Genomic DNA, 26,487 nt, shown 5'->3' on the forward strand with positions numbered 1-26,487 from the left:
ACTGTAATCATAAATAAATTATCTTCTGAGCTTTTAATACATTCTTTAACATCCAAATCATACAATAATCTGTTGTTTACATGAATGAATGAGGCACATCAAGTTAATAAATGTGTTATTCACCATTCCAAGCATGAAATGTTTTATATACAGATACATTTGTATTTTTTCTAGTTATTTGTTATTGTGCATGATCCTGCCAAAGATGACACTATAAAAATAAAAAAATAAGTGTTGATTGATTTCACGTGGTTAATTTTTCCTCAAGTCAGACTTGTTCCATACATGAGTCACTTCATCTGAAATATCATCATGTAGTTGCAGTATGTGATATTTAGTATATTATGTTGTTTTAATCTCCAATTATGAGGAACCAACTTAATTTTTTCATAACTTATGTAATTACAGAAATTGTGCTTGAAAACAAATCCAACCTGATAAAAATAATTATGACACTGATGTTTTTCAATGTAATTTAATTATGGTCAAACTAACCTGTCGGGTGACAAGGGGCTACAATGGCAGGCCCTTACTGAGGCACACATTTATTGAAGTATGGTATATGTTTTCCATTTAGAGCATTATTACATAGCATTTCATTTAGCTGATGCTTTTATCCAAAGCTACTTACAATAAGTGCATTAAACCATGAGGGTACAAACTCAGAGCAACAAGTGTCAAGAAAGTACAATTTCTTCAAGAAAGCCAAACTACAAAGTGCTATAAGTAAGTGCCATTTAGGTGCTACTAAATTGTTAGTTTAAACTTTTATTCAAGGGATTGTCGGAAGAGGTGTGTTCTTAGTTTGCGGCAAAAGATGCAAACAGTCGTTATTTTGTTGAGCAGCAGTTCCTCTTGATTCTTATACAGAAATATGAGATGTTCAGTAATAAAGGTTTTTAAGTAGTGAAATTATAATGTTGGACTTTAACAAATAATATTTTGATTTGTTTAACTTATTTTACTACCTAACAGTTACCTTGTGTTAATCATATATCCGATGGTTTTTGGACATATCTGAAACACAAACAGACAAACACCCAAGCCTCTCTCTAATCGTAGAAGTAGGATTAGAGGTGTTATCACAGTATTATGACACATGGTCCCTCAGTAAGACAGGGGGTCTTACTGGGGGACCATGTGTCCCCTACATTAACCGATGAAGGTGGGACAGCTTTATCTCACGTCGCGTTCATGTGACCCCAGGGTCTCCTCTGCATGGGACCCATGTTCTAGCCACTTCAGCTGAACCCCTGCAGATGGCGCTGTCCCGCTGTACAAATCAGACAGTGTGTCCGTGCAGTCACCAGGGGGAGGTCAGGCACACACCTCCCATATTTCTCTCTCCGCTGTCTCCCCCTGTTCAAACCTCGGAGAGGGAAAACACTGTGTCCCAGTCAGCGCTGCTCTCCACACCGCCAGGCCGCCGCGCCGAGCCCCGTCCGCGTCCTGGAGGAAACCACCACGTCAACACACTTTTCATTATATAACCAACGAGGGACTAAACCGCTGCAGAGCTCCGCTGTTGACCGAGAGATGTTCTGCATGCTGGACATGGTGAGGATTCTTTTAATCTAATCTTTTTCGTGATCCGCTCCCCTTGTTTGCACATGCAGCGCTGCAGCCGAGCCGGGACTGGTGCATGGTGTGTGTGTGTGAGTGTGTTGTGCTGCGTGACGGAGGCACGTTTAAAACTTTCTGCAGAGTGAATGGAACTTGAGGATACATTAAGTCGACTGTGCAGATTAAGAGCCTTTGAGCTGCTGACACATCCAGCTGGACCATAGAGTTAATAGGTTCAGGTCAGCCTTGTTCCACCGTTATCCCGACAATTGCACAGGGTTTATCTGTGTGTGTGTGTGTGTGTGTGTGTGTGTGTGTGTGTGTGTGTGTGTGTGTGTGTGTGTGTGTGTGTGTGTGTGTGAGTGAGTGAAGACATGCATGAACAGGGGTTTTGCTTCTGCCATGTATCTCCTGTCACTGTGCAGCACTGGTGGTCTCCAGCACCTCCACACTGTATTGAAACGTGTTTTGTCCCTCAGGGCTGTAAATGTTTTGGTTGTTGAAGCTCACACTCCAGGCTCCCCCTTTGATTCGCAGGAGCCTGGGTGGACAAAAGCTGTTTCTGTGTGTGACTGTGTTTGTGTGGGTGAGAAAGGGGGAGTGAGACTCCAGCTCCCAGTCTTGGGGACTGCCTTGGCTGTTGTCGTGGAGACCAGAGGCCACAGGTGACCTGTGACCCTGACCTGAGGACTCATGGAGCGTTCCAAAGAACAGTCCTTTTTTAGTTTGAGTGGGGTGGGTATGGGTGCGTGCCGATGACGCAAGTGAAGGAGCGGACCTGACAATGGAGAGACAATAGATGTGTGAGCTGACGTTTGGACGCTGCGTGGTGTTACATTCCTGTAATTTAAAGGAATGGTTAATAGGAGAATTGAGAGAAGGGGGCGGCAGTGGGGTGGGATACACTTCTGTCTCTGCTTGTGTGAGTGGGGATGACTGAACACTGAGTGGCAATCACTTTGACAGCCTAAGTATTGTTTGGGGTTGAAGTCACCGTGAAAAAATGCATCTCTCCATCCCGTCCAGCCCACGTCTCCATGACACAGAGCAGGTCACTGAGGGCTGGGGCCAACAAGTTTGATTTTGTAATAACAACTCCAATATCCATAATGGCATTCTCTTATTTACCTTAAACATTGCAGATAAGTAAGGGATTACTGTGCAGAGTAAGTGTCTGGAATGTCTGCAACCACACCCTGCGAGATGAAGATGAGTCAAATTTAATTTAGCATTTACTCCATAATAATTAGCTATAGGCATGGCTAGATAGCGTTATCTCATAAAATGTGTTTGTGTTATATCGGTGAACTAGCCCTTTAAGGTTCAATTAAAGTAAAGTGGGGTGAATCCACTTTAATTGATCAGCGTTATAATAATAAATGAAATCATTGTTTATAATCTATAAAAAAATAAGCTTGTGTTGTTATAATACAATGATTATTTTTCAAAATAGACTCCAATATGATAATGTAGGAACCATCACCTTATTAAGTGTCTCCGTATTTCTTCATAACCGATTTGTTAATAATAATAATAATAATAATTAATAAGTCTAAATAAGCAATTACCTCCATCAAGGCAAAAAAATATCCTTAAGGTCAATATACTCATGGACATCAGTCCTCTAAATACACCTGATGATCAAGATCCATGCAGTATTAGTTTCATTGGAAATGGTGAAAATATTTTGGGGAAAAAGACCAATCTCACGATGTTCAGGAAAAGGGGGAAAAAATCATGGCTCCGCTCTCAATCAACATCTGCACCAAAATGTCTCTCCTGGCACATGTCCCATCGTTGCATCAAGTTTCGTGGGAATCCGTTCGGCCATTTTCTTTGACCTTTAATTCCCTGTGGTGACCACATGTTGTCATTTCTAACATTTCGTATATTTCAAATCCTTGCTATTTATATATCTCGTCAAAACTCACTTGTGATGTTTGCTTTTGTCAATATGGCAATGTCCTTAATTTGGTTAAAAGCTTGTTGAGACATTTCCAACGACAACCCTAAACGTGCAGTTTCTTTACTGCTCTTCACTCAGCAGAATCTGCCTGACAGCTGCTGTGATGTGTTCCTTCAACTGTTTGAGATCCCGAGGGTGGGGCTGACACTCCCCTGTGTGTATGTATGTGTGTGTGTGTGTGTGTGTTTGCTGCGCCCGCATACATGCGTCCTCTTAAAGCTCAAACAGCTGATGAAACACAGATTCTGCTGACCATTTGCTCGGTGTTGCCTGATTAAACGATGAGAGGAAACCGGCTCCTCCTCGTGAAGTGAGTCTGAATGAACTTCACTCCTCCGTGCTCCCACTTTATGTTTGTTCTCATTCGAACGTTCACAATAGAGGCACCTTAATGTTCTGCCTTGCCCGAGTCCAGTAAATCAAACCCTGTCCCTGTCACTACTTTAAACTGCTGCACAGTAACAGGCCTCCTGTCTTGTTGCATTGCATGTAAGTGACGGCAGGTCACTCATGCATACTACAGTGTAGCAGATGGTGCAGTGAGGAGAGGGCGGCCATAATGGCACTGCACTGGTCGACAGGGTTTCTCCCTCAGGCCACCCAGCTAATCAAACACTAATCATCCCTTCTTCCCCTCAGTGGTTTCAGTCAGTCTCCCCCTCCTCAGCCCTGTTTCTTTCTCTCCTCAGATCCCCCCCCCCCCCCTTTTAGCACTGTTTGCTCCTAATCTCGGGATTATCCTGTTACACTATTCTTTCTCTCCTGCAGTCACTCGTAGACTCTTCACAGACAAAGCCATGCCTGATCACTGTGAAGAGAAAGTGTTGTGCTCATAGACTTAGTGCTTTAAAGCCTCAGTCGTCAGATCCAGGCCGTGGCCGGCCGTCTTGATCCACTGTCTGGGCCGTCTGTTGCTGCGATTAAAGTCTGGCCAGGTTAGGAATATCACTGCGGGGCCTGGGTTGGCAGGGTTGTCTGCCTTTATTCTGAATGTAAGAGTGTTCAGCTTTCAAAGCTCAGAGCTCTCACAGTAAATCGTCAGCAGAATCCAAAAGACAGCGTTCATCTCTGGTAAGTATCTGCAGGACACGTGTAATTCTGCAGCAGATGTTCAGCTGTGCAGCCCCACAGACCAACCAGTCCACACTCACACGTGGTGAACCTCCCGCTCAGAGTCTCACCGCAGCTGGGATTAAACAAGCCTCGATAAAACATTGATATATTCTACACGGATGCAGCCGGGTCACGTCGCAGAGGTTACAAGCTTCAGCTGAGTTATTTACCAAGTGCAAAGACAGAGGACACACCTCAGTTAATCATTGCCCCCAAGTGACAGGTGTTTCCTTATAGCCGAAGATATGTTCACAGAACGAAAACAACAACTTTGTATATTAAAACTAAAATGTATGACACCTGTCATATAAAATTCAGAAACTACAAGCTTTTGGTCAAATCTATGTACTTCATCTCATGGTTTAATCAAGGAGTTGCTTGTGAAGAATTGTCTCCAAACAACAGGTTTGTTTCCAGCAGCAGAAACCAAGCTGTAATCAAACCTCTCTGTGAGTCTCAGGAATGTAGCGTAACAATGTTCACCAGCGTGCAGGTATCTCTGCTCCGATCGCGTTTCCCATGGAATATTTGCCGACCAACTGGAATGACGCCTTGTCTTATCGGCAGTAATTTTATGTCCATCATGATTGAGTTTTAACGCATAAAACATTATCTGCCAGAAAACAGAGGCAACTTTATACAATGTTAACATAAAAAATAGTTATTGGTATTTTATAACAGTCTGTGTGAGTGATGAGTGTGCATGGGTGGATTTGGCTTAACAAGGAGATAGCTCTGGGCCCACACACTTATTTCTATCAATCAAAATATCTCCCACTGCCAAATTAACCACCTGCCAGATTATTGAATCATGGTTAACTCTACTGTGCAAGGTTTTCACTGTTTTCTTGGTCCTCTGACCTTCCACCTGAGTGCTGAACAATGGTGACATCCTTATGAGACAGGCGGGACCCCCTGACCTTCAGAGGGGAAAGGTCTGAGAGTGTCGTAGGCTGGACGGACCCCATAGGGGGGCCATTGTCTCTAAATGTCACCAGCTCAGGGACAGACGGAAATAGCTGATCTCTGCCATTAACTCCGGCAGAATCTCGTCCTGGGACCATTGTCTTGTTAACGAATGTAGCTCTTTAGTCCTGTGAGTCAGCCGTGGTGTGTTCGCCTCAGCTCGGCCTTATCGTTTCCTCGTGTTTGTTTATCCGCATAATATATTGTCTTATCTCTACGAGAGGAGCTCCCACAATCTACTGCCCCTCTGTGTGTGTTGTGTGTTGTGTGTGTGTGGGGATGAATTTAATGCGTGTGCAAAGTACTCGGCCCTTGTCTCTATCTTTCAGTCTGGAGAGTTGTAGCGCTGTGGAACAAAAGGCCATGAGGTGAAGCCCTCCTCTGCGAGTGGGCACTGTTGCTTATTTATATCTGCCTGCGCGAGTTGTGGCCGTCGAGGCAGCTGCAGCGTTCTTCTCTACGACAGTATTTCAGTTTGGTGTCACATCCTGTTCTTTTACATAAAATCGATACAGATATTGTAAAGGTTAGAGTCAGTTACTGTGACCTGCTCCTGTCTCATAGTCACAGTGGCACAATAACTGGAAACAAAACTGGGAACAAACCCTGACCGCACCATTTTCACATTTTGGTTTTGGTTTAAATTAAACACAAGAATAATAAATTAGTTTTGAATGTGCTGGTAGGAAGATTTTCAGTGGATGACTGTTGAAAAACAGTTGCCAAACACATAGAAGACACTGACGAATATCTTAACGTGAAAAGAGCCGCGAGAGCTCAGCAGCAGAGATTATACGTCATATCCTGCCTCTATCTACTCAGGCACCACCCCTCACCTGAATATTACGGAAATGTTCCTATTTGAACGTGTCTGACCTGGACAATCTCCTGCTGCGCTCTTTATATGTGAGAGGAAAAATCTGGACCCAATTTCCTTGACATCTGAGTCTAAAAACAGGTTAAAATGGTCTGACCAACTTCTTTACAACAACTAAAGCCAAGCTAGCAGACGCACTGAGCTGAGGTGGGTGTCTGACCCTGCAGGGTAATGTTATTTCGGTAGTTCCAGACAGCCAGCATGTCTCCCATAGCTGCTTCCTGCAATGTTATTGTCCTCAAGAGCTTATAGGCAGAGGAAATGAGTCTAGCCCGGGTTGTCGTCTCGTTTAGATGTCTGGTCAGACAGGTACATTATCTGTAAGCAGGCTCTGACTCGTCCCGCTCAGTCATTCCTGCCTCTTTATCTCCCATCTGCAGTCACTTTTCCATCCGTTCACACACAAATGCACCAACATGAAAACACCTCAGCTGCTCTGTCCGCTCACTGGGAAACTTCCAACCGAGAATCTGTGGAATCTGAGAATGGACGTGCCCCTGGGGCCCGGAGCTAATGACAGGGGTACAGCAGCACCTGCTCAGGTGTTAGACTGGGCCGGCTGGGTTTGATGGGGTCATCCCCGCTTTTGATTTTTCAGCTGATTTTTCTTCAAATTGCACTCAGCGGGACAGAAGGCACAGTAACACATCACATTCTTGCCCCGGAATGTCTTTCATAGCTTGCCAATCTCTGCATCTCTGGTTAGCAAGGTGCTTTATTAGCTGAAAATTCTTGTGTGCCCACCTATTGGTACCAGCTTAAAGACGTCCAGATACCTCCCTCACTCGCCGCAGCTCTTTGGCCTGCATCGCATGGTGAGGACTGAAAAAAGGGGAGTCGCTTTCCTCTGGTTAAGGAGCAGAGAACAATGTCCTCTCTTTTCTCTATCCTCAGATGCGTTTGAGTTATGTAACTTGATACGATGCAGAGCCTGTCCAGTAACTCAGCCTCAGGAAGGCAGACTTACACTCAGGCTATTGTCCGGACGGTCCACGCTGAAACAACCCCCTGCCAGCTCAAAGTTTCCACTCCTTCCTCTCCTCATTTTTTCCACCCCTCATCCTTCTTTTTTGTGTACCTGCCGCCTGAAGTCTGTTCCCTCATTATTGTCTGATTCATCCACGAGCAAACAAGACGCATTGAACTGTCAGTGTTTGTTTGGTGATGTTGGCTCTGGGTATCAATGCAGGGTTTGGATTGACCGCCTCAAAGCCGGTTAACAAGCTGGGCTTTTGTTTCTGGAACTGGGAGAACAAGTCCGACTGCGCCGGCCCCTGAGAGGTCTCAAAGTGCACAAAAAGATGAATGGGTCAGGAGCTAAAAAGAAGAGGTATAGGGTGAACAGGGAAGTACCAGGCTCTCTCAGGGGAGTAGAGACTGACAATCAAGCCAAACTTCCAGTTTCCAAACAAACAGGTAAATCCCAGTGAGTGGAAATGGCACGCTGCTAAAAAAAAACAGCTTTGTCCTCTAGATCAATGCAATGTCATCCTGTTGTCGCCTCCAGGTCAGTTTGTGAGATCGGGCCGCTCCCTCCCCTCCACACTCCTCCCTGTACTGCCATCACAGAGCGAGAAACAGGAAGTCATGTGGCATGATAATGAGAGAGACAGAGAGTGAGAGTGAGTGTGGGATCAGGCTCAGGGCAGTGAAGTCTCAGGTGTGCAGACACACAGGTAAACAAATGATCTCTTATTTTCCTATCTGCCATGATATTCAAATGATCCTGTGATATATCTTTGCATCTCTCATGTCATCGAATAATTTGGGTTTTTATTTGCTTCCACCGTGAGATTCTCTGTGATACTGGGCATCGTATGAAAGTAACTACCAATGTGTGTATATTTTGTAAAAATCTTCTGATTGCCTCTGTGCAACTTTGAATTATTTACATGCTGGCAGGCTCAACATGGTCAGGAGTCACACTGTGATGTAGCTGTTTCAAAGAACAGCCTAAACTGCACAGAGAAGAAGAGGAAAGCAGCCTGATTGTTAATTAGTGCGTTCTTCTTCTTTGCAGTGGGGGTGAATTGGAATTAGTTAACTTTTTAATAAAATCTTTTCTCCTGGTGGAATGACGTCACGCTGAGCATCCGCCTCAGCTTCTCTTTTCACTGTCACAGCACAGAACAAATATGCTAATTAGCCATTGAAGGTCTCAAAATGGAGCCACGCCGTTCTTAAAGATTATCTGCAGGGCTGAGTGGTGCCTCTTGGTTTGCTGAATAAACCCTCTTTCCACTTCATTTGTCATTTTCTCTTTTAATGACTCCTGGTCTGATGGTCTGCTTGTGTTCCTGGAATCCCCTCTGAGGACTGATTATTGTTTTCTGTTGTGCGCCCCAGCTGAGCCACACGGTTTCATGTATCTGACTTTCTCTGTGCAGCTGGAGGTAAAGTGTCCCTGATGCACTGGGTGAAACTCGTCCTGTGTTGATGTTTCACTGTCGCTTCCAGTTGCGGTGTTGTCACTGTAAACTCTGCAAAGGAAAGCGGAACAACGCGGTTTCCCACTGTGCTGCCTCCCAGCGCCAACAAACAACAAACATTGACTTTATTTACAGAGAAACCTTACTGGTGGAAAAAGTGCTGATGGTCTGACTCTGCATCAGCGAGCGTCAGCAGCACCAGTGTTTACTGGCTGACGTGCTGACATGCAGCCCAGCTCCTTCTCTGCTGTGTCGGAGCGCATGAGATCCAAGTAAAGATTTTTATCTATTGCATTTTTTCCGGCTTAGTCACACCGAGGGTAATTTCACATGTGTGTGTGCCTTTGAATACCGATCGCTGTTCCTCTCGCAGTCCACACGTTTTCCTGCAGCAGAACCGGTTCAGGTGTGGGTCGATGTGGGAACTGCTCGCTTTGGATTGCTGTGTTCACAGAACACTGACTCCTACATGAACCGCTCCAGGAAACAAAGAAGCCACAGAGACAGAAGAGAAAGAGCCTCAGCCCCCTTCCTCGCTATAATTAATTTAATAAGAAGCTGACTCTCCTGTGCTTTTGTCTTTATCGGCTCAATTTAACACTAAATGGCTCTCTTGCTCTGGTGAAATGATCAGTCTGATATTGTGCTCATGGGAACTAAGGTGCTCCGGATTATACACATGACCCACACCACATGAGGGCCTGGAGCAGAGCGGGGGCCGTCCACTTCGCCCGTATCAGTGGCTTTTTATCTGTTTATGTTTAAGGCGCATTAATAATTAACCGGCGAGACATGTAAGGAATGTGAGTTTGTTTCCTCACAGAGCTCTCTCCCTTTACATTCCTCTCTGTGAAGGTCTGCTCTGCAGGGAACATGGCTCTGCTGATAGGGCCGGTTGGCAAACACTGCGCAGGCTTCGCTCCCTGACAAGGTGAATGAAATCCAAATACAGAACTTGAACTCGATTAGGGCTGATGTTCAAATAAACAGCGTGTCATCCTGTTGTTTGCTCGCCCGCAGATTCCTCTGATGCTACTCAAAGGAAATGTTTTTGCCATGATTCAGTTTTCTCAGACTTCCTGGGTGATGAGAAATGTGTGAGTGTGTTTATCCTGTGGGACATCGGACTTTGCAAGTGGAATTGGGTAAATAAACGACCAGGGGGAAAAACTGGAGGAAAAAGGAAAACATTACTCTAATATCATGAGAACGTGTTTTCTTATCCTGAGAGGCACTTCACATAAATTAACATCTAAGGTCAGGATAAGGGAATGGCAAGTGGATTTCACTTAAACAACACTGGGGTAATTTACTTATCCTTATGCTGCCCACACTAATCTCTTTATCACACAAACACACGTACACAAAGCGAGGGATTAATCAATTAATCAATCCTATTTCACACCACAAATTGAAGAATCTTTGATACTTACACTAAACAGACTTTGTACAGTGTGAGCAGAGCAGGAGCAGCAGGACTGTTGTTAAGCCTTTGAATGATTTCCCCCATACTCAACACTAATAATACATTTTGAGATAAGACACACTGAACACACTCACTCTCATCTTCTCACACTGAAGCAGCTTTATGTAACAACCGTCAAGTCCCGATCAATGAGGCTCCATGAATCACCAGTTCAACCAGTCACCCTGGATGACCCCAGCACGGCTTACAGTAGAGTCCAAGCCAGTTATTGAATTGTGTGCAGAAATGCAATACAGTATAGTCAGCAGTAAAAGTCCGAGGCACACTGCCATCAATAGGCCAACAGAGACAAAGTGAGGAAGCCCACCTCCACTGGTCCACCCCAGAGGGAAAACTAGACAGCTGATTTTAGTGGAGTGAGTCCAGGACCAAGCCAGTCATCATGGTCAGGACTGTGAGACTAATAAAGCTGTGCTCATAAATGTTAAACCTGCTGTTACTGCAGATCCTCTGAGGCCGCCGTTCGCTGTTTAATTTGTGCAGAGAAACGTTTCCTTCAAGATTCAAGGTCTTTCTCTTCTGGGTCAGTAATTATGAATTATAATAATAATGAAGAAGGCTGCTGTGGAAATTATGAATGACAATTTGTAGCATTCAAATTGAGTGTATTTTATTTCTGTGCGGGGGGGGGGGGTTGATTATAGTGCCACCATCAGACCAATTGTAATCACATTTTGTGAGGAGCATTCACACACATCATTTCAAGTCCAACTTTCATGTCTCAAGTGGGCAACTGATCATTATGTCACTTCAAATTTTGGCCAAAGAATTACCATAAGCACGGACAGAAAGTAAAAGGGTTCTACTCCTATTTTTCCTTAAGAAGTTCAGGATGAACTTACATAGATATTGGCTACTTCTGTTAATTTATGATAGATCTTATCCATCCTTCCATCTTCTACACTGCTTATTTTTGAGGGTCAACAAAGGACTGGAGCCCGTCCCAGTGGACATTGGCTGAGAGGTGGAGTTCACCCTGGACAGATCACCAGACCATCACACAGCCAACATACAGAGAGAAACATGTGATAATCACGGTAATGGACTTTATTTATATAGGCCAGTGTTTTTCCAGTCTAACTTACTACTCACAGTGCTTTAGTGTCTGGCCCTAGGACACTTCTAAATACAGAATTTATCATCTCCACAGTGTACATTTTAATGTTCTACAAAACAGTCATGCTTTCAGCTTTGAGAGGACACATTCCTCTAACTAATCCATTGGGAGTCTAATTGTTAAATATAGTGAATAGATGGTAACATTTCTACAACCCATACAGAGAACAGCTACTCTTTCTCTTCGTCTGACTTGTCAGAATAAAACGTCTGCGTCTGCTCTCGACTGTCTGAGTGTTCAATAGCGCTCTGTATCTGCGGCAATGGCCAAATAAGCCCTTTGACCTCTGTAAAGACCGAAGTGTTTGTAATCAATGGAGACAGTGTGAGACCGAACACTGTGCCCTCAGCTTCTGCACCACCATATACAACCGGCAGTGATTTATGAGCCATGAGACCGCTCGTCATCTCGACTGCCACAAAAAGAAAGTCGACCTTGCTCTTACATTGAAAAGTCAGACCAAATCTTTCCACGTTACCGTCGCTTGTACGTATGTGACATGACACAAACTCCATTCAGACGCAGAGAAGAAGGAACATATCATGACAATTTTTTTCAATAATCTTGGCTCCTCTGAAAGGCCTCGGGGTGGAGAGGAATGAGCACTGTCTGCCTGATGGTTTCCCATCCATAATGAATAACCTGCGAACAATTAGAGGGCTTCTACCGAGCACTCCTCCGCTGTCGTGCCCCACAGCTAGAGACACTCTCCCACTCAATCATTACATGCTAGTGTGTGATATTCAATCAGAGAGTGGAGCCCTTTGCTTCACTTGCAGGTCGGCTGCTTCCCGACGCTCGCCCTGCTGCCTCTGCTGTTGATGACAGATGAGATGGTCGACACGCATTCATATCAGACCCATCGCTCTTTGTTTTACAACAATTCAATTTGTCGATTTGAGCTCTCTGCGGTACTAACACTTCCCCATTCGTTACTATTTTTTAAACTTTGCACTTTAACTTTAAACTCTACCTTTGGCTTTGTCTGTCTCTGTTGTAACGTCCAGGGCAAACGACATATGATGAAGGAAAAACACACAACTTATGTTGCTTCAACTGTTTGTATTGATCTCGTAATGGATCAGGATTATTCATCGCCATTTGCTAAAATGATGTGAATAAAACTTTTATACATGACCTCTTCCGTGAACAGGTTTGCACCTGAGTCGTGTGATTTTCATCTGCAGTGCTGATGAAGACAACTTTGGTGAGTGTATTGATTGAGACCTCTAGTGGCCAAAGATACATTCAGTAAAAGTCTTGAAACGTCTCAAGTGGCTACCTCTTGTGAATGGTCCTCCGAAGGTCCTATTTCTCTAGTTGTGGAGTTGTTGTTCCAACTTCGCTGTGTTCAAGTGCTTTGAATGTGGATAAAACACTGTCAACAACAGGTGTATTTAGGTTCTCGTGAAAACATCTGTATTGGCTAAAAAGTGTGGTGTTAGGTGCTTGACTGACATACATTTAGGGTTAGGGTTAAGGTTTGTTGTTTCGATTTGAGTTGGCGCTCACGTTGAATTTTTTCCAGTTTGGTACAAATTTTTCCAATTATTTCAACATCACAAAAACGCACAATTCATCTTATGTGGGGGGAGATGTGTCCACTTCTTATATTTTGGACACTTATTTGGTTGAGAAGAAGTCCTCGTTGTAGTTTCTGCTTGGCCACAGTTCTCAGATCCCTGAACAGGTAACAAGTACAGTACCTGTGACGCTGCAGGCCTTGTTTGCTGATAGGAAGTGTCCTGTAATGTCAGGCTGTCGGGGTATCAGTGTGGGAGTCAAATATAAAACCACAGGCCTCTGTAGAATAGATTAAATAAGGCTTGTGGCTGATTTGGTAATCGCTCCGTAGTGTTTTACACAACTAACAGCTGTGAAAGCCAGCGAGCCTTGCTTTGATAGAGCTTATATAACGTGAAAGAGTGTGTGCTGTGTGGGAGTTGGGAGATGTAACCTGCAAAGTTACCCCAGAAACGTAAACAAACTTTGATCGTGGAGCAGGGGAAGAGAGAACGCCGAGGGAAGAGGGCAGAAGATCTGGCGCTGCGAGCCGAGCGTATATATATATATATATATATGTTTTTCGGGGCCGTGTTGTGTGAGACACAAGTGTGAGTTAGCGTCCGTGGGAGTGAGAGCGTTCTGCATTTAAAAAAGACTGACGAGCCTGAGCTTGTGTTCTGTGAAGCATCTTTGGAATTTTGCTTCCGTGTCCTCTCCTGCGTCACAGTCCCGCTGCTGCTGACCTGTGTGTCTCTGAGGGGACGAGCCGTCCTCTCTTCACGCTCAGGCATTTGGTTGAAAGCTTTGTTTTCCTCAAAGGAGATCTGATGATAATGTTTTAGGAGAGAGTGTCCTCGAGACCCTCCACTTGAACCCTCCACACAAAACTGTCTTTTATTTTCTGTGTGACGGTAGTAAAGTTGTAGTTGTTGCTGGTTTTCCAGAGGAGTAGGTATATCATCCTGAGAGGACTCACATCAAACCTATCACTGAAGGCCCTTTAGAGGAGACTCACAGCTCCCAGCAGCCTGTTCATATCTTTACTCTGTCGTATGCACTGCTTTAAGGCACCAATACTTAAGAAAATAAAATTATTTTTATATCATGAATTATCATTTCAAGGTTATTGTAAATAAATACTTTTAACTTCCCTCAACAACATTGTTCCTACTACATCATAATCTTATTCCCATTGGTTTGAGCAAGAATAAAAAGTTCATATTAAAGGATAAAGGTTGTTAACTTAACATTTTATCTTATTTGTTGAAATCCTCTTCACATCCCGACAGCGATAAATAAATAAAGGTGTCTGAAAAAATAAAGAAAAAAGTCGCCGTCCTCGGCCCTTGAAGGACTGTTATAATAGTTTCATTTGGACCAAATAAAATGATTGGGCAGATGCACGTTGATGTGTTTTGGGGGCGGAGCTTTGATAAGAGGGCTGATGGGAGGGGCTGGCATGTGTCGTTGCATATATTAGTGTAGCTTCCTCCTGATGCATTTTCCAGGAATATCCTTTAATGACTTTTTCAGTTTGGGAATTACAGTTGGCACCGTTTCGCAATCTCAAGATATATATTACACAATCTTACAAGGTAATAATACTGGTGTTCAGCCTGACAGTGTGTGCTGACTAGCTATAGTCAATAAATCAGCGAATTTATTCAACTTCCACTTGTACTGTCGCCGGATACATGGCCACATACCCAGGTGCAGTTTGCGTTCATCTGTGCCTTTGCAGCGCAGCACTTTGATACACTGATCAAACGTTTACATGTTTTCATCAAAGTTAGCAGCTTTTCCAAAAAAAGCTCATCATTGCTTTGAAAGAAGCATAAATCAAGAACAGAACAGTTTTCAATTAGACTGTAGCTGTTCAAGGCCGGTTGTACATATGGCTTTGATCCGTGTGTTTGTGTGTGTGTGTGTGTGTGTTTGTGTGTGATTGTGTGTCTGTGCTTGTGTGATTTAAGGAGGTTTGTTGCGTTTCAGGGCCCCTTGGCTAGTCACGGCTGGGCTGTAAATCTTGCCGTGTCTCCTGGTTTACTCGGGGCCATAAACTAGTTAGCAATTATAGAAAACAACTGGATTCAGGATTTCTTCAGTCCTGCAGGTTTTGTGGCTGCAGCCTAAAAGGATTTTTACTCTCCTATCTCCCCAAAAGGAATTACTTTATATCTCACCCCCGATCCCTTTCCCATCAAACAGCGATTGACCTCTCACGTCTCGAGATCAAAACTCAGTTTAACAGCGGATATAAAAAATCCTGTGTCAGACCTTGGCTCGTGACCATTAGGTTTGTCACACTCATGATTTATTCATGTGGTATCAGACACGCACACACTCAACATGACTTGCATTGACTCACATCCATCATGTCTCACTTTAACCCTGAAAACTGTAAGACAGTAAACACTGAGATATACTTGCTGTTAACTACGCGTACGTGTGCGCATGATGGCTGCCTCGTGTATCCTGCTCCTTAGAAATTAACGCTATGTTTGAATCTTTTTTCTGTCGTGATCTCAAAATGAAGAAAATAGTAACCTCCTCGAGTTTTGGCATGTTTATTGTTTACTTCATTCAAATTCGGAAGTTCCGAATGGTCTGATTTCGCCTGTGTGCCCCCTAGTGGTATCCTCCGGTAACACACATAGTATGTCGGCAAGTATGACGCAGCAAGTTGTCTATGCAAACGCATGTTTAAAAAGAAAGTATATCTCTGGCCTAGTTCTTCCTGGTTGGACAGCATCAGAGCTGATACACTCATTCATAGAGTGCTCCATTATATTTAATTATATTCATCATTGCGGTTTATCAGGTTCCTTTGCTCAGTCTGACTTCAGCCTGTGTTATATTGGCTTATTAGGAGCCGGATGCTGTAGTGGAAAGTTTTACATTGAGGGGAAATAGTGCCTCATGAATATAAACATGAGCAGCTTGGGCTGCTTTGATCTGGGCCTGGCCGAGAGCCCTGAGTGTGGAGTGGGCTGGAGCTGCCGGTGCACAGCTCTCTCTGCCTATTTTAACCATTTGCATAATTGTTGTAACTGTCGAGGCCAGCGGTGCAACGCACTTGACGAGTGTGGATTGTATCAGAAGCAAGAGGAGATGACTCCGCAGGAGCCTGTTCTCTTACACAGGGGATTTGTGTCTGATGCTGAACGAGAGAGAAATTGCTTTAAGGTGGCGTGTGCACCTCAGGAGTGTGTGCAGACAGGCAGGAAGCAGGACGGCCCAGTCATTAGGCGATACGATGCGCAGGATAGATCCCTCAGGGGTCCTCCCATGATGAAATCAGTTAATTTCTGACATGTTTATATTGTATGTTTACTAATTCATTACTTTTTACTGAGGTTTCTTATTTCACCATCCCCTTTGCTGCTGGGACAAATTTCACCGTAGTTGGACTAACAAAGGATTATCTTCTCTTGTCTTCTCTGGCTTAATGCTAATTGAAGAAATCCTCACCATTGTACTCAATAAGGAAGCTCAATTCACATGTATGTTCTGGGTTTAATTCCCAACATCTCCATTCTATAAGGGGATCAGCATGTGACTGACCTTGTCACCTAAAAATTTGTTATGTTAAAACTCATTTTGTTCTTCTCCTATTTACAGACCAATATGATTCCATATCTTAAATCATATGTACAATTCTGTTTACACTGTATATATTCAGTTTACTTTGTGTCAGGTTCTATCTTTTTTTTAACTAATCGAATAATGAGAAAATCATCCAGTGTAATCAATAACAATCCCCCTTTCCATTAAGTTGTTCCTTGCGGTTTCTGACCAATGGAATAATGGAATACCAACAGGAAACAGTCTGAAAACTCATTTCGTTGGTGCACTTAAGGTCTCCCAAACAGTTCCTAATGCGAGCTGGTCTCAGACACACATAATATTTTACAGCATTAATGATCTGTTGATTTTAGATCGAGAAATCTAGACAGGAAGTGTGGGGATGTAGCTCAGTGGTAGAGCGCATGCTTCGCATGTATGAGGTCCTGGGTTCAATCCCCAGCATCTCCATTCTTGTTAAGGAGTGGATGAGCTTGGTATGGTACTGGTGACTCACTTTAATCAAAATGTATTAAGGTATTTATATGAAATGTTGCTATAGAGAGGACTGTCATCTTGGTGATCGTTATTAAATATAAACAGGTTTATATCTTGATATGGTTACTCAACTCATTTTGTTTTTGTCCGGTTTTCCACCAGATCTAAATAATTAAATATCTTAAATCTTATTTCCAATAAATATAGTTTACACTGTATATATTCTGCACATCTTATCTTATCTGCACATCTTGCATACAGTGTAAACTGTATTTTTTTTTTTACCTGAAACTTGCTTGGAATCAATAATAAATCCAAACATGGGACATTTTATTCCTTTACTTACATTACATGAAGTAGTACCTTGTTATTTCTGAGCCATAGAAAAATGGAATACCAGCGTTCTACCTAATGCAAGGAGATTTCTGATTCACATAATATTTTACAGCATAAATGAAACTTTATGTTGACTATTTTTACAACATACCTGTACAGTAAAGTGGTTTTTAATAGCCATATCTCAAATATCAGTTGTATGATGTCTTTGAATGTTTTACTGCTAAAATAACATATCTTTGGGTTACCTTTAAGCGTGGTTTTAAGAATTAACGTAAAACCTATAGTTGTCTATAAGATAGGAAATTACCATGAGATTTGTGGTCGGGTGCTGGTGGCTTTCAAACTTGGTTGTTAACTGGTTAAAACACGTGCAACGTCTGCTACAGCCCTTTAAACTCTAACTGTTCTGTGGGTGCCACACACACGAGCACAAAGGGAGAATTCGCCTCCTGCGGGTTCTGTTTATAGTCGGAGAGGTTGCAGAGAGTGTGTGTGTTTTATGGTCTGGAGAATGTTATATGGCTACCGGAGGTGTTTATGCACGGAAAGAGAGAGAGAGGGTCAGAGGGGTGAAATCAATAGTTATCCTTAATGAGGTTGTCTGAAAAGAAGGAAGAGAAGGGGATATGTGGGTGATTGGATGACGCCGGTTGTGTGGAGGTTGTGCGGCGACTGTTTGCTGTGTGAAGCTGAAGAGGCTCAAACGGAAGTTGACAAGACAATAGTGCCTGGTAGGTAGGTGTCGGGGTAACTTGGCAACTGGATTAGTTTTGTGAAAGTCGAGAGAAAATGGTCATCATTATATTCCTACTTCACTCTGTATGATGTTTCCTGCGGCCTGGACAACAAGTTCATATTAACTCGGATATCTTTTTGTTATCTGCGTTCAGTGAACCTAACATCAAGCTGTAAAAGTGGTGATGTTTTATCCAGTGAGATAAACTGTCCTGATGTTAGTTTTCTAAAACCAGAGGGGACGCATGAAAAGTCTGGAACAGCAAAATGATTCCCACCATCTCTAAAGACATCTGCAGCTCTTTATTATATCTCACTTTACTTAAAACTCTTTTTTCCTGTCAGGACCATGTAGACCACTGACTTTGGTTTTCTACTGATCTGATTGGTCAGTAGTTGGGCCACTTAACTTATTCCTACTGTATTATCCCACCTATAAAGTGTATTCATATTTTTATATATTTATCTTGCTCTTAGTGTATTCGTCATTCTTATATCATACCTTGCCTCTTAATACTGTTCATATTCCATTTATATTTCCATTTATATTCCATGTATATTTCTAACTGTACTTCATATTTATTTACATATTCCATATCTGCACTTTAACTGCCATTTTCTTTCACTTCTGGTTAGATGCTAAACCGCATTTCGTTGTATATGTACTTGTACTGTGCAATGACAATAAAGTTGAATCTAATCTAATCTAATCTAAATTGACAGTTTTTGACCTGATGAACTTAATCTGCTCTGTGTGTCAGGTGAGCTGTTCAGCAGGAGATACACAGTGAACCAGATTCATAGGACCAGAGTTAAACCTGACGTTACGTTGGAACTGACATCTAATGTGATGCAAAGAGCGATCATATCTCTACACGTTGTCAATTCAGGTGCCTGAAGACAAACCTTGAGATCAGTACATTAAATACACTTGATTAACATGGGAGAAAGGACATTTGCAGACTAAGTCTCCATAGCACTTGATTAAATCAATGTGTATATGCCAAAGCCTCTCCATGTGTTTCTTTTTTTTTTTTTCAAGGAAGCCCCCCTATAGTAACCACATGGAATCAGTGTTATGTAACAGGCTTACAATGTGACATATGCCGCCCTAACTCAGAGAGAACAACGTGACCCTCACAGAGACCACGGTGCCACCTGCAGTCTTTTGATTTGCTGTTGGTACGAGCTGCAATGAGATTCTGAGAGGCAACAGAGACTCTATGTGAAGGCGTTCACAGCTCTCCTGTCACACGGGGGTCAGTCTGTGTGAGTGTGTTTATTTTGTGGTAAGCTGAGGTGCTGTTGTGGGAGTTATTGTAGCTGTGCTTGGAGACAGCTGGTCTGTACCGAGAGTCACAGCTGATGAAGCGTCTCACAGCCCCCACTGTTCCTCCAGAGATCAACATCCATTCAGGAGAGTAGAACAACAAGAGGTGGAGGAAACACAGACGTCTTCTACATCTTGTCTTGCAGCAGCACGGCCTTAAGGATGGTGATGTCACTCAGTCCACAGTAAAATACCTCAAAAACTGTACGGACTGGTGATCCCCAGACCATTTTCTGATATTTTTCAAGAACAACTAGTCGATTAGTATCATACACTGTGAAAATCGTTTTGTTGATTCAAAGAAAACATTTTTGTGGGAGGTCGGGATATGACTGAAGGAACTTTATATTAAATATTCATTCTACTTATATTAAATACATTTTATACAAGTTTCATTCAGTGGTTTAGGCTCAGATGCAGATTAATGACTTCTTATTGTTTTTTTATATAAATGACATGTATTGATCAACGCAAAGAAGATAGGAGGTGGACTCCACCACCTTACTTTTTCCTACCATCTTGTCATTTCTTGCTTCTGTTTCTTAACAGGCTTGTTTGAGATCATCGGCCTTCAAGCCTGTCACCCCCAAAAACTTCAGCTCCATGCAAAACCTCTATCCTTCTTCCAAGTCAGAGGATGTGGACCTTTTTGGCCACCTTAGGGATCCCTTACTTGTGACTCCCTGAAGTTTTTCCCCCCTGTTCACTCTAGTCAATCACTCACTGAAGACAGAGGATGTGGTACCATGTACAGATTGTTGAGCCCTAAGAGGCAAACTGTGATTTGTGAATAATCATCATCTATATCACTTTTCCTCTTAAGGGCTGCAGGGGAGCTGGAAATAATAGAGTTGTGAATATGGGCAACACAAATAACATTTGTATAAAATCAGCAGCGGTGTAATCATTAACGAGACACAGAACCAGAGAACTTCCTGAATGAAAATGTGGGGATGTAGCTCAGTGGTAGAGCGCGTGCTTCGCATGTATGAGGTCCTGGGTTCAATCCCCAGCATCTCCATTCTTGGTCGGCAGGATAACGTTTCATCAGCATTATTTTCACTTTTTTATAATAATTATTTGTACATTTCCCCTTTCCTACAGATCACCTCATCCCCCACAAGAGCCCTGTAACCAATGGCAGCTTCAGTCCAGACTCTTCCTCTGACCCGTGGCTCCGACAAAAACTTCCGTAACTCTTTCCCAGCCCCGCCCCTTTCCTCCCGTTACGGCATGGGAAGCGTAGGCAGTCTGGTGGAGAGGCCCGATGTGTCTCCGACTAAAGGCAGCCGCGCCGTCCCCCAGGTGAGACCGAAGCAGACCAACGGCCTCCTTAAGAAGGGCTTCACCCAGAGAGAGCTGCTCAACTACCTCAACATCACCAGGTGGGTGCTGTGTCTCACTGCGTTTCACATGCTGCAAATGCGAAGGCGAATAATAATTCTTTAAGGTACGACAACATGTGACCCCAGTTGACCTCAGCTGACCCTCTATGCTCTCAAACAGAAAAGAACCTAAAACCCACCCAGGCAGGGATGGAAAGACGGACATTATCTCAGGCCTAAGCTCTGCCAGCGGCCGTGAAGATGACATATACGCCAAGGTGTTCCATAAAGACGGCACCGAAGTAGATCTGACAAAGAACTCATTGCCAAGTGGGGGCAAGTATGAAAAGGTGAATATTATTACGACCATCAAGGAGGTTATGTCTTCATTCATTCATTGCTTTGTTTGATAGTTAGAAGGATTGTACAAAAACTACAGAACTCATTTTTGTGGGAGGGTGGGACATGACTGAAGGAAGAACTTTCAATTTTATATTAATTCTACTATATATATATATATATATATATTACATACATTTTATACGAGTTTCATTCACTGGTTCAGGCTCAGATGCAGATGAATGACTTCCTATTGTTTTTTTATATAAATGACATGTAGCCTGTGGCTGGTTGAGACTCTTTTAAATTGATCTATATCACATTTGCACATCTCTGACAGGATGAAACACCCCCAGAGTCTGTTACCTGCATAAATCAACCTGAAACCATTTGGAGCTCAACAGCACAGATTGAGAACCTGCCACTGGCTGAGTTATGAATTTATAGCTGCAATCGAATCACTGTTGTTGTTTTTTCGCTTGGATTGATCAACGCAAAGAAGATAGGAGGTGGACGGTATTGATTTAATGGAACCATTGTGAGTGAGTGGGGTCTTTCTCCACCATCATTCTTTTTCCTACCATCTTGTCATTTCTTGCTTCTGTTTCTTTACAGGTTCGTTTTAGATCATCGGCCTTCAAGCCTGTCACCCCCAAAAACTTCACCTCCATGCAAAACCTCTATCCTTCCTCCAAGTCGGAGGATGCGGACCATGTGTCCAACGGGCTGCACAGAACTTACGCTCATGTCTCTAAAGCTGTCTCCAACTCCTCCTCGTCTTCCTCACCCTCACGTCCTGGACCGACATCCAGTGGTAACAAGGTATCTTCATCCAGTTCCCAGTTATAACATCAACTGATACATTTAACTAATGTTCACATCAAAACAAAGTGAGTAAGTGCCAGGAAGTGTCATTTGTTTTATATCCAGAGATCTTTTTTACTTGAAATTTAGTTATTATTTGCCTGAAGACGACGTCATTGTATTTGGATTGTAATTTGATGAAACACTCCAGCTCATTTTGTTTTCCATATCTTTGATACGACTGCAGTAAATACCAGTTACAACCACATTTACCACAGCTACTTTAGACTTTCTACATCTACACTCTGTTCTTTATTCAGCCATTATTTGTATCTGAGATATATTTTTTCTCAACTTCATTCATATTTAACTGAGGAATAACAGCGTAAATATGTGTGTGCAGGCCGTCTCTACTGTGCGTGGGCTGAGCCAGGAGGATGATAACCTGTCAGACTCGGGTCATAACTCCATGAGCAGCCTGCCGCCGTACCGACCTCCCTTCCGCCCACACCTGTCTCACATCAGGTCTGCTGCAGCCTTCTCCTCCGAGCTCTACTTTATATTCAATGGGGCGTGGCTATAATGCTTTATTTGAGACATAATGACTTTGTGAGAAGTGATAATAGAAGACATTTTTTATGGCTTTCATGTTTGTTTTTTCACTCTAGTGCGTCAATGGGACAGATCAACACCATCGGCTCCCTGGATCGCACCTCTATGAGGGCGAAGGCCATAGGGTCAGAGGGCGTGGCTGTAGGGGAGGTGGTGTGTCGGAGCATGGCAACCCTGAGCCGTCTGGCTCCATACGGAGGGGAGGCTCCACCCCCTTATGAATGGACACTGTCCTTGTCTGTGGAGGAAGTGGTGAGTACTGGTCAAAATGGACGAGCGGGTTGGTGCGATTTACAGCTTGCTCAGTCAGTTGTTCTGCTGTCCTGTCCAGGTGCGGGATCTGGAGGAGCGTCTGGTGGAGAAAGAACATGAGCTGAAGCAGATGAAAAGAAACCTGGACGAGAGCGAGGGCGCCATCGTTCAGGTGAATCTCATTGTGTTCGTCTGTTCTTCACCATTAATCTTTATACGTGTCTGCCTCTTCTCCGAATTCTAACCCCCATCTGCTCGCCTCATGCAGGTGTTCGAAGGGAAGCAGCGTCTGTGGGAGAAGGAGGTGGAGGAGCTGAAGCGCCTGTACGCTGCCAAGCTGCGTCAGGTTACCCAGCATGCCCAGCGTTCCCAGCGCAGCCTGCAGTTGCAGTTGTTTAAGGCCCAGCAGGAGAAGAACCGACTGCAAGAGGAGCTTGACGGCCTGAGAAATGAAAGGAGCCAGGAACCTGGAGCCATAGTAAAGTCAACCAGCCCAACCCTGGAGGAGACGCAGTGGGAGGTGGGTCCCTACTGACAAAATATCTGAATTCCTCCCTTGTTTGTTTGTCCTGTTAAAATACATTACAACTAGTTCTGTAAACATCTGTTTCATCTGCCTCTATTGTTATTTTCCCATTGCTCCGTCTCTCAGGTTTGCCAAAAGTCAGGGGAGATCTCCTTGCTGAAGCAGCAGCTGAGGGGCTCGCAGGCAGAGGTGACCCAGAAGCTGAGCGAGATCTTCCAGCTGAAGACGCAGCTCAGGGAGACGCGCATGGAGCTGCGCAGCAGGGAGGGCCAGTTCGACTCCCTGAAGCTCGCCCTGCAGGGGACACAGCGGCGCAGGTGTTCCTCTCAGAACGGTCGTGAAGACGGAAAAGGAGCGGAGGAGACTACTTCTGCTACAGGTAGTTTTTATGTGTCGGTCAGTAAATGTTGCACTGATGGTGTCAGGGTCGTGTGATTTGAGGATTTAAAGGTACACAGAGCTCGGATGAGTGTTGGAATTTCAACCCATTTCCATCAGGTGTCAGAGCCGTCAGCAATGCACCCACTCGTTCACAGTGAATATTCCGGATAATCTCCAATGTCTCCGTAGACATTTGCATTCTCACAGAGAGCCCCTCTGGAACACTTCAGGAGATTGTCAGTGCCTGTCTGAAAGACGCTAAATACAACTAACTGATAAACACCAAATCATATCAAAATATAGTTCATGGAAATCTAGTTACAAAGCCATAATTAGTTTTTTTTTAAATTACATAAACCTGCAGAAGCGAAGTACATGGAAAGTGTAAAGAAGATGATATTTACATGCTAGAGATGTGTCTTGCAGGAGCTTGACTGGTTCTTTTGAGTTGGAGTGCTCACACGCTTGCACCCAAAATCAGGTTATTTGAGTAACCAGGTCGGGAGCAGGGTTCACAGTGTGTATATATGTGCATGTGTTTTAAAAGCAGCCATAGTATTTCATTATATTTGCCCTATGGCACTGCCGGACTGTAGTTGAAGCCATGTGAACCTCTGTGTTGCAGGAGGGTGCGGGGGGCCCACGGAGGAGCGTCTGCGGGCGGAGCTCCTGCTGGAGCGACGCCAGAGCGAGGCCCAGGCCATGGCTTTCGAGGAGGAGAGGCACACATGGCAGACGGAAAAGGACAAGGTCATCCGTTACCAGAAGGAGCTGCAGGCCGGCTACCTGGAGATGTACCACCGCAATGAGGCTCTGGAGAGGGAACTGCACCAGCTGAGGGCGGGCAGAGAGCAAGGAGCAGGAGTAGGAGGAGCAGAAGGAGGAGGAGGAGGGAGCAGAAATGGAACATTGGAAAGAGAAGTGCCAGAGCAGAGGAGTGAGAATCTGGGGGAAGACCAGGAGCAAAGACCTTCCTCTGCTTTGCCGTGGATAGAGAGGATCGAGTCATCTGAAATTTGAATGGGACACATTTGCGATGCAAACTATTTTCTCCCTGAAGTATGGAAGCTATGGAAGAACAGGTCTACCAGGAAAGGAAAAAGAACATCCAAAAATATAAATGAAATCTGTTAAAGACCAAATTTTACTTGAATAATTTGTAAAAGAAAATTGTAGAAATTATGATATTGAGGATCAAAAATATAACTTCCTGAGAGGAGATGATGTGATGCAAATTCATTTTTTTTACAGACTGTAAAAAACAATATTAATGATTATAATTATCAATACTACTAAAGTTTTACCTTAAATACCTCAAAATCATGAGTTGAAAAAAACAACAAATAATCAGATAAAATGTAAAAAGTAATAGGTGATAATGAATCTAAGTTAATGTCGTCAGTCAAACAATTTGACTCAATTAAAGTAAAATTAGGTACAATCTCATTATTATGAGCAGAAAGTCAACATTCTGCCATATTCCCCTCCTTTTATTTGAAATCATCTTTGGATGAATTAAATTAAGTTTTTCTTTTTAACTTTTCATTGATTATTTTTCCTTCTCGTGGTGGAATTAGGCTTCGAGAGGTCCTGCCAGCTTCTGCCCATGCACCCTAGTTTATTGTTTAATGCTGTTTCCTATAAGCTCGTACAGAAACACAGTAATGGCTGAACAGGAGTACAGTCTGTGCCTCGTCTGTAGAGTTCCGATTGTGATAGCATCAGCTTTATATAAAATGCTGCTGAGCTCCAGCAAAGCCCCTCGACTGTCCTGCTTCAGACTTCTGTCCAAATATAAATCTGTAAATGTACTGTGACTGATTTGTGTTTATTTGGTTTGCTACTGTTTGGTTTGGACGGTAAACTAAGGATGAAAAGGGAAGCGCAGGAACACCCCTGCACCCGTGTGTGCAGACGGTCAGCTCTGTGGATTCACCTGGGCTCTGGGAGGAAAGCTGCGTCTCTGGGTTAAGTATAGAGGATTAAAGCTGTCTGGTGCCAAGGTACTAATGCTGACTCTGTTTAACCCGCTGAAGAAACTGGAAATGTCCGACTTCTGATACCAATATATTTTGTACATAACTGTCGTTTGATTTGCCTTCTCTCATTGTACAGCACTCTGTTGTCTTAAACGGACCTTTTCCATATCTTCTGATTGCAATGAAAACAATCAGCAGATTCAGATGATGAATACGACTGCTCTGCTTATTGGGGTGACCTGTTGCACATCGCCGAACCAACAACATCAAATGCATGACGTGGGTGGAGTTGTTTTTATCGTATTGTTTATCATTAATATAAGAACGTTCAGAAACCAGCTCTCAATCCACCTTTCAACAAACTGTGACTCTCGTGTGTTTACTGTAATTAAAACTGTATTCTTTCTAACTGGATTCATAATAAACTGCTTTGAAGTGGTGTAACAGGAGTGGTGTTGGTGGCATATCTGGTGTCAATCAATGCTTTACGTTCGACTCATCTGTCTCCTGAATATAACAGATAGAAATGTCACAATGTTAGAGGCCTAACTGATGGCATTCACCCTCCGAGACGCCCGGCTGATCTGAAGGGGCTTAAAATCTCCAGAGCGTGCCAATAAAACCCAAGGACGGGAGCTTTATGGTGGAATGAACAACAGAGCGGCAGAGGCTTTTGGGACTAATGTGGCTTTTAGAGGTTTAGCCCTGGATCCTTATCTCTGCCTCTCCCAGTAAGGCCCTCCCTGCTCCACCCCTGCCAGCTCTTACATACCATCCACT

The 26,487-nt window shown here is 43.5% G+C and overlaps 1 protein-coding gene and 2 non-coding genes across 9 annotated transcripts; all 3 read left to right on the top strand.

Annotated features, from left to right (window-relative positions):
* Nucleotides 1-1,384: 1,384 nt before the first annotated feature.
* Nucleotides 1,385-26,151, top strand: n4bp3 (NEDD4 binding protein 3). Of its 7 annotated transcripts, XM_053428418.1 has the most exons (15): nt 1,385-1,557; nt 7,993-8,161; nt 9,738-9,845; nt 9,935-10,059; nt 11,319-11,437; nt 12,671-12,724; nt 20,594-20,874; nt 20,996-21,164; nt 21,769-21,975; nt 22,361-22,482; nt 22,626-22,821; nt 22,901-22,993; nt 23,090-23,341; nt 23,474-23,726; nt 24,354-26,151. In XM_053428418.1, exons 7-15 carry the CDS (start codon nt 20,627-20,629, stop codon nt 24,746-24,748), a joined length of 1,935 nt encoding a protein of 644 aa, XP_053284393.1. In that variant the 5' UTR covers nt 1,385-1,557; nt 7,993-8,161; nt 9,738-9,845; nt 9,935-10,059; nt 11,319-11,437; nt 12,671-12,724; nt 20,594-20,626; the 3' UTR covers nt 24,749-26,151. The 7 variants fall into 7 exon arrangements, with proteins under 7 accessions (XP_053284393.1, XP_053284397.1, XP_053284395.1 ...); XM_053428422.1 differs by lacking the exons at nt 9,935-10,059; nt 11,319-11,437; nt 12,671-12,724 and having other exon boundaries at nt 9,770-9,845; XM_053428420.1 differs by lacking the exons at nt 9,738-9,845; nt 9,935-10,059; nt 12,671-12,724.
* On the top strand, nt 16,987-17,058 carry trnaa-cgc (transfer RNA alanine (anticodon CGC)). Its single transcript has one exon. It is a non-coding gene; the product is annotated as a tRNA-Ala (tRNA).
* On the top strand, nt 20,439-20,510 carry trnaa-cgc (transfer RNA alanine (anticodon CGC)). Its single transcript has one exon. It is a non-coding gene; the product is annotated as a tRNA-Ala (tRNA).
* Nucleotides 26,152-26,487: the final 336 nt, after the last annotated feature.

This window comes from Pleuronectes platessa, chromosome 8 (genome assembly GCF_947347685.1).
Source record: "Pleuronectes platessa chromosome 8, fPlePla1.1, whole genome shotgun sequence".
NCBI lineage: Eukaryota > Metazoa > Chordata > Actinopteri > Pleuronectiformes > Pleuronectidae > Pleuronectes > Pleuronectes platessa.